Here is a 6,343-nt window from a genome sequence, read left to right as displayed (position 1 = left end):
GAGGATTGAAGCTTCTGGTCTCAGGGTGGGTTCCCTAACCTCCAGCCCATGACTGCCCCCTAGATAATCTAGATAATGAATCATGCCATTCTACACTCAGTTTGATTTGGACTGTATGTTCATGACCCAGTCAGAGGAACAAACAGTGATCTGATCCAGACACACTGCACATAAAATGTTAGTCAGCTCTTCTTAGAGAAATGCCCAAACCATAATAACTACCAATGTATGTGTTTTTTATTTATTTTGAGTTCTAAGATGGGCAGTTATTTCTAAGGTGGCAGCTGACACCATAACTCATGTAGCCATGTCCTTGCTTTTTTCCAGTGGATGGGTCATCTTGGCTGCCATCCTAAATCCATTAAAAAAAGTATGGTCTTCCAGATGTTCATTTTAATGAACTCTTTTTCTGATGGAGGCTGTACATGGAACCATCTGACTGCATAGATACTATATCAAGATCTCTCAGTACTCCCCACATTACAGCTTCACATCATTCAGCTAATAGGTGAAAAACAATGATCATTGCCTCAACCACCTAATGAAAAGCTAAAAAGCCCCATCTATTCAGCATTAACTTGGTGGGAAAGCAGATGCATAATGCAAATATAATAGAACAGAAACATCACTGCCAAAGCCAGGTGCCCAAACCCCCTCAACCATGTTGAAAATAAATTAATAAAGAACAGCCTCAGGCAGCATCCCCAGGCAAATTTCCCCCATCATCTATGAGTTTGCTGGCTTGAAGACAGACTTGCTCATTAGCTACATTAACCTTCTACTATAAAAGGCAACCAAAGAAGCCAAGCGTCAGAATCATGTCTTGGCAAGCGGATTCACGAATCCAAAGTGATCAGTACATGGGATGAGGTCAAGCCACAACTTGCAATATCCTTTGCAGGAAAGGACAGCACAGCAACTTTGTTCCACATTTCCCTTTCAGACAATTGGCTTTGCTCAGAGTTAAGGCAGCTTCAGTCCCTTTCTGTTGCAGGGTTACTGAGTCACCTTGAGAAGTAGCATTTAAGAAACTTGCTGCACTAGCAACTGCACCCAAATGTAAGCCATTTGTTTACTACCATCATACACTATTTCAAGATCAGGGCAAAGACTCATGACACTATGTGAAGGCAAGATGTTTTTATTTGACAAGATTTAGATTTCCTTGAGGGTGAGGTGGTACATGTTTAGGGCTTCTTTGTGAAGATGACTTCTCCACTAGACACTACAGTCGATTCATGCAAAGACTTCCGTCCTGCTGCGGCAACATCCCTTCCTGTGGGGCAAATAAATACATAAATAAATCCAAGCAGGGAGGGAAGAACCCTAGTCTCCCCCACACAGATTCTACTTACTTTGCCTGCTGCATCTTGGTTCACAGGAGTCAGCTGCAGTTAACTGACACACTGATGTGCTACAGTGGATGAACACCTGGAAAGAGAACAAGGAACTAAGCAACAGCCCCCTTGTCTTCATGAACAAGGTTATCAGAAATGGAGCCTTACCCTCTCTTGCAAGGGAGCCATGGAGGCAGGATCCACAAATGTGAACATCTTCAGGACAAAGCGCTTGTAATGGCTGGGGAACTGAAGTCCAGACGACCCATCAACTGGAATGGGAGTAGTCAGGTAGCGGTCATCCTGGTATGGGCACCTGTGGAGAAACCCAGGTCATCACTATGCCTGTATTAAAGCACTAGACCAGAGGTACCCAATCCTGGTCCTAGAGCTCTAGCACCTTGCAGAGATCACATCCAACCCTAAACCTGAGCCAGAGAATCAAGGCCTTCATGTGTGTTGGATCTGAACTCTCCAGGACCAGGATTGAGCACCCCTGCACTAGACATGCATCCAACTCACCCATCCACCAGAAGGTCCCACTGAGGAATGCTGAAGGGGTCAGGGGAAGAGGTCGCCCAGCAGCGCCCCAAGACCAGCGCAATATTGGGATCTGTCCTCCCCAACATGCGCACTTCAACATACACAGGCTCCCTCAGAACCTTAGTCACAGGGTAGTCAGCATCACTGTAGTACGATGTATAGGCTGCTTGTGCTGTTGAGAATCAGGATTCATTGTAAGCACCAGAGACAAGTCAAAAGCTCACAACTGTCCAGACAGGAGTAGCTTACCTTGCACACAGCCCTTTGTGACACACTGACCACTGCCTAGTCTTAGTTCTACCATGAGGGGTCCAGAAGCAGCTACAGGCAGAGGAGGATTATTGGGGATAAGCTGAACAGCCAGGGCTGCAACGGTTGTATCAGCATACCTACACTGGAAGTAAAGCCTGGCAAAGGAAGTGAGACATTAGCAGAAGCCCTTGAATTAACATCTACTAATGACTTGGGTTTCCACTCACTCATAGTGGCTGTCTCTTGTGATCGCACCAAGCGGACCCACTCCAACTTCATAGGAGGACGACATTTTGTTCTCATAGACCACATAGTCACCCAGCTCCTGGAGAAAGAACAAACATAGCACACATTGAGAGCACCAATACAAAACAAACCCCATCCACCTGAACGCTGAACACCTCAGAAACCAACCATTGCTCTCGTGCCACAAGCAGTTACAGGAAACTGGTAGATAGCAAAGTCAGCATTGGAATCCACAGCACTGCAGGGGGCATCACTTCCTCCCAACAGGCTGATTGAATCCAGGCTCAGTCTGGGTAGTGTTGTATCCCTGGCCACCACCAACACAAACTGGCCATCTATTGTGCACTGGACGGTCACTAGAAACAAGAAGGGAAGAGATTTTATAGTTTGCACTTTTAGCTACTAGAAATGAAGTTAAAATCACCACATGAAGACAAACTCTTACCAGTTCTCCCATAGTAGCACTGCTGCCCATCAAAACAGCAGTTTATAGCACCACACTGAGCAGCATCTAGACCAGGTTCCCCACAAGGAACCTTGTCAACATCATCCACTCTACATTTCTCACCACTGATCACTGGTTGTTGAGGATCACGTGGAACAGGAAACTGAGGGAGAGGCTGTTTTGCTGCTTGTGGATTCCATGGAGATACTGCTGTAATGCCCAAACAGTTCAAGTGCACAGTAAGAGCCACCAAAACTATACTAGCCCACATTTTTACCACAGTCTCCAAACTACTTATGCCAACAAGTAGCTTTGGACCCCCACATTCACCTTTTTATTCTCTTCTCCCTTCTAATTGTGCAAAGCCCCTCCTCCCACTCTATTAGCCATCAATTATGTTCCAGCCCTGTGCAGTTTTGACCTGTTCTCACATTTTGCCAGACAACAATTAGCAAAGGGTGTATGTTAAAGACCTCTGTAGATCAGAGTACTGCACAGGTAATCAGTCATTTTAGGGTGTCTCAGTGTCAAAATCATTCCAGTGCACCATAAAAATCAGTAAGCACTGATTATTTGCTGTGTTCTCTGACTGGAAATAGCTTCACTCTCCAGCTCACCTTTCAGAAAGTTTTGAAATAAAATACAAAATCTGTGTTTTATCTTACTTGCTGTTTCACCTTGAAACAAGTATTATGTTTGCATTTTTCATACCTGTGAATAAAAAAACTACGAACATTAACCTTCACTGAAAAATCAGATGTAATGTTAGTTAAATATTAACTGTATGCTTAGTCATCGGAGTCTAATTGTAAACAAAATGAGAATGTTCATTAAATGATGTTATATTCTATCTTCAGAATAACAGCATTGCTAAGCACAGCACAGCAGGATGAGCTTCCCTGTTAATACTGTTGGTACTGTCTCCATATCCATCACCACCTAGCCAGTGCCTGAATTCATATTTACTGCTGATTTACTTATCAAATTGAAACACATCCAATATTTTTGCATAGAGGGTCAAAACCCTTATCTGATGTGTCATGACTGAACATTCAATAGTGTTATCTTATACTTGGCAACACTGAAACTTCAGGCATTCTTCTTTTCCTTTAATACTAGTCGCTAGTCCACCCTGAAAGTTACTGCTGTTTCCTACTGATCCTCCTCCTCCTCTTCCTCCTCTGTGAACCATTTTTTAACGACGTTATCTTAACAGCTGTCTGAATACTGGAGGGGACAAAAAAATTAAAATACCCACTAAAGCGGCTTCCAGCGGTGGATACACCAGTGAATGCTAGCAAGGAAGACTTTTACGGATTTTAGAATGACATCACTGCAACGAGCCCAGAGAGCATAGACAAACACGGGGTAATCCAGCTGCACTCTAAATTCTGTGTTATGTTTGTGTTTATATCTTCTTTTTATTGTGTACTTTGTACTTGGTGCAAAAACAAACGAACAAAAAAAGAAAACCAAATAACAGAAAATAAAGAGTAAAAAAAATCACAAACAAAAAAATAAATAGTAGAAAATCACACAAATGTGAATCGGCTGGCTCTGTGTAGATGTATTCGGGATGGGCTTTCAAACAAACGCTGTGGTGGGCTCAGTTCATCGGTAGTCGACATCAACTGTGAGGATGCTGACAGGAGTCAGCTGTCCCATTTCTCCAATTTCTGCTTGTTCTCTCCGTTCCTCCTGCACTTTTGCTCTATTCGATTCCTCTGTGTTCTTGGACCAGCCAAGGACTTTGCTTCCAGAGTGAGGAAACACATGGGCTGTATCCAGAAAGTTTTAGGGACAAGTACAGCATCATTAGCTAAGCTGTGGTTTAGAGTTTAAACTGCTGACATAAATTAAAGTCACCTGATCCTGATTACATTACAGTTAAATTAGAGTCACTGGAGCCTGAATTCAAAATGCTATGAGAAGCAAATGTGTAAATCTTAGATATTTGAATATACTGAATCTGAATTCACCTCTGTGAAATAAAAAGGTTAAAAAATCACTCTTCAAACATTTGGGTTACAAAAATTCTAACTGTACAAAATGCAGCACCTCTTCATTACATGGCAGTGAAATTCAGGATGCAAAATCACAAGACAGCCCATAAGTCATTGATCACTATATATCTAAGCCATTCCAGTGACCTATGTGGTGCTGCATTCTGTGCATTTAGAATTTTTAAATTTAGAATTGTGGAGTACTGAGCAAGTTTCATGTCGGCTTATGATTTAAATATGTCGATAATAAATCTTTTGCCACATGGTTTTAGTTGATTTGTTTTAATTACAAGTTATGGAAATTAAAAAAAGCATTACACACAGTTAGGCTGGAATAAACTAGGCTGTTATTATGTGCCGTGAGTATCAATGAACTGTAGGAAGACAATTTGAACATTTTGATCTTTGAATTGAATTGTACATTGAAGGCATTGCAAGCAATTTTGATGTTTATGGACAGAAATCCTAAAAAAAAATCCTTTTTATTCAGCGTCTTATTTCCATTTTTGCAGATATTGACATAATTTGACAGTACGTTACTGGTTTACAATATGTTTAAGCCCTGAAGTTTACTGGTTTAGCCAAATCTGATTAAACTGCTGCTAAGCCAATGACAGTGCAATCGCCCCAAGGCACTGGAGGTTGATCGTTCCTTGAGAAGGTTTATGTGCATATCAGTAGTCACAACCTGGAACAACCCTCACCTGATAATGTAATTCCTGTAGGTTTCACCTCAGACTCAAATATAACACACCTCATCCACAATCGCAAATGACTCTCCACTTTCTATTTAATGTTCTAGAATAGCTTTTACAACAGGCGTGCACAACTCTGGACCTGGAGGGTTGGTGTGTAGTACCACACCTAATCCAACTAAGCAGCTACTATTTGTATGGTGAAACCATCATTTTAGGACCGATGGAGTGCACTATGTAGGATGCAGGATGCCATATGAGATTCTGAAGGCAATAATTAGATGGGTGAGGTGGAGTCCATTAGTGTTGGAAGGTTGATGACTACTATATATCTCTGTATGTCTCTTCACAGAAATTATAAATTGGTGTTGTTGATTACTGCAGATTGCAAGTGGTAAATTCATCAAAAATGTGGCAACAAATGATCTAAACATAAACATTTGTGGCATTAGATCAAATGTATTGCTGGGAAGCTTTTATCAAATGTATCACACATTTTAAAAATGACAACAGACTCTCATAGCCTGACCACAAGCAGGACACCAGGTCCTATTTCTAGACTCTTTTTTATTTCACACAGAACAGTAGACTCACTCTTGTTTCAGGGAAATAAAAAAAATGGTTGGAATTTTTACAGCAGCACAGACAGAGGTTTTGACTTTCCATGCCTAAAAACAAAGAGGATGATCTTAACCCATGTTACCACAGGAAAGTGTCCGCAGCACCTACGCAGGTCAAAACTGCACAGGGCTGGAACATAATTGATGGCTAATAGAGTGGGAGGAGGGGCTTTTCACAATTAGGAGGGAGAAGAGAATAAAA

General features: G+C 41.8%; 1 protein-coding gene across 1 annotated transcript; it reads right to left on the bottom strand.

Moving 5' to 3' along the window:
* Nucleotides 1-1,154: 1,154 nt before the first annotated feature.
* Nucleotides 1,155-3,142, bottom strand: LOC118815232 (zona pellucida sperm-binding protein 4-like). The gene is made up of 8 exons (XM_036581211.1): nucleotides 2,824-3,142; nucleotides 2,547-2,734; nucleotides 2,360-2,457; nucleotides 2,130-2,287; nucleotides 1,860-2,052; nucleotides 1,506-1,653; nucleotides 1,356-1,431; nucleotides 1,155-1,276 (listed from the first exon to the last, which is right to left on the bottom strand). The coding sequence occupies exons 1-8, from the start codon at nucleotides 3,092-3,094 to the stop codon at nucleotides 1,188-1,190; spliced, it is 1,221 nt and encodes a 406-aa protein (XP_036437104.1). The 5' UTR covers nucleotides 3,095-3,142; the 3' UTR covers nucleotides 1,155-1,187.
* Nucleotides 3,143-6,343: the final 3,201 nt, after the last annotated feature.

Source organism: Colossoma macropomum, unplaced genomic scaffold (assembly GCF_904425465.1).
Source record: "Colossoma macropomum unplaced genomic scaffold, Colossoma_macropomum, whole genome shotgun sequence".
Taxonomy (NCBI): Eukaryota; Metazoa; Chordata; class Actinopteri; order Characiformes; family Serrasalmidae; genus Colossoma; species Colossoma macropomum.
The sequence above is the reverse complement of the archived record's forward strand: the minus strand, read 5'-3'. Positions and strand labels throughout refer to the sequence as shown.

Bases quoted from the DNA above. Each gene is read 5' to 3' on its own strand.
- LOC118815232 (XM_036581211.1), bottom strand. From the start codon at position 3,094: ATGTGGGCTAGTATAGTTTTGGTGGCTCTTACTGTGCACTTGAACTGT. The intron at 2,288-2,359 runs GTGAGTGGAAAC...TTCCTTTGCCAG, and splicing joins ACAAGAGACAGCCACTATGA to GCTTTACTTCCAGTGTAGGT. The intron at 2,053-2,129 runs GTAAGCTACTCC...GATTCTCAACAG, and splicing joins CACAAAGGGCTGTGTGCAAG to CACAAGCAGCCTATACATCG.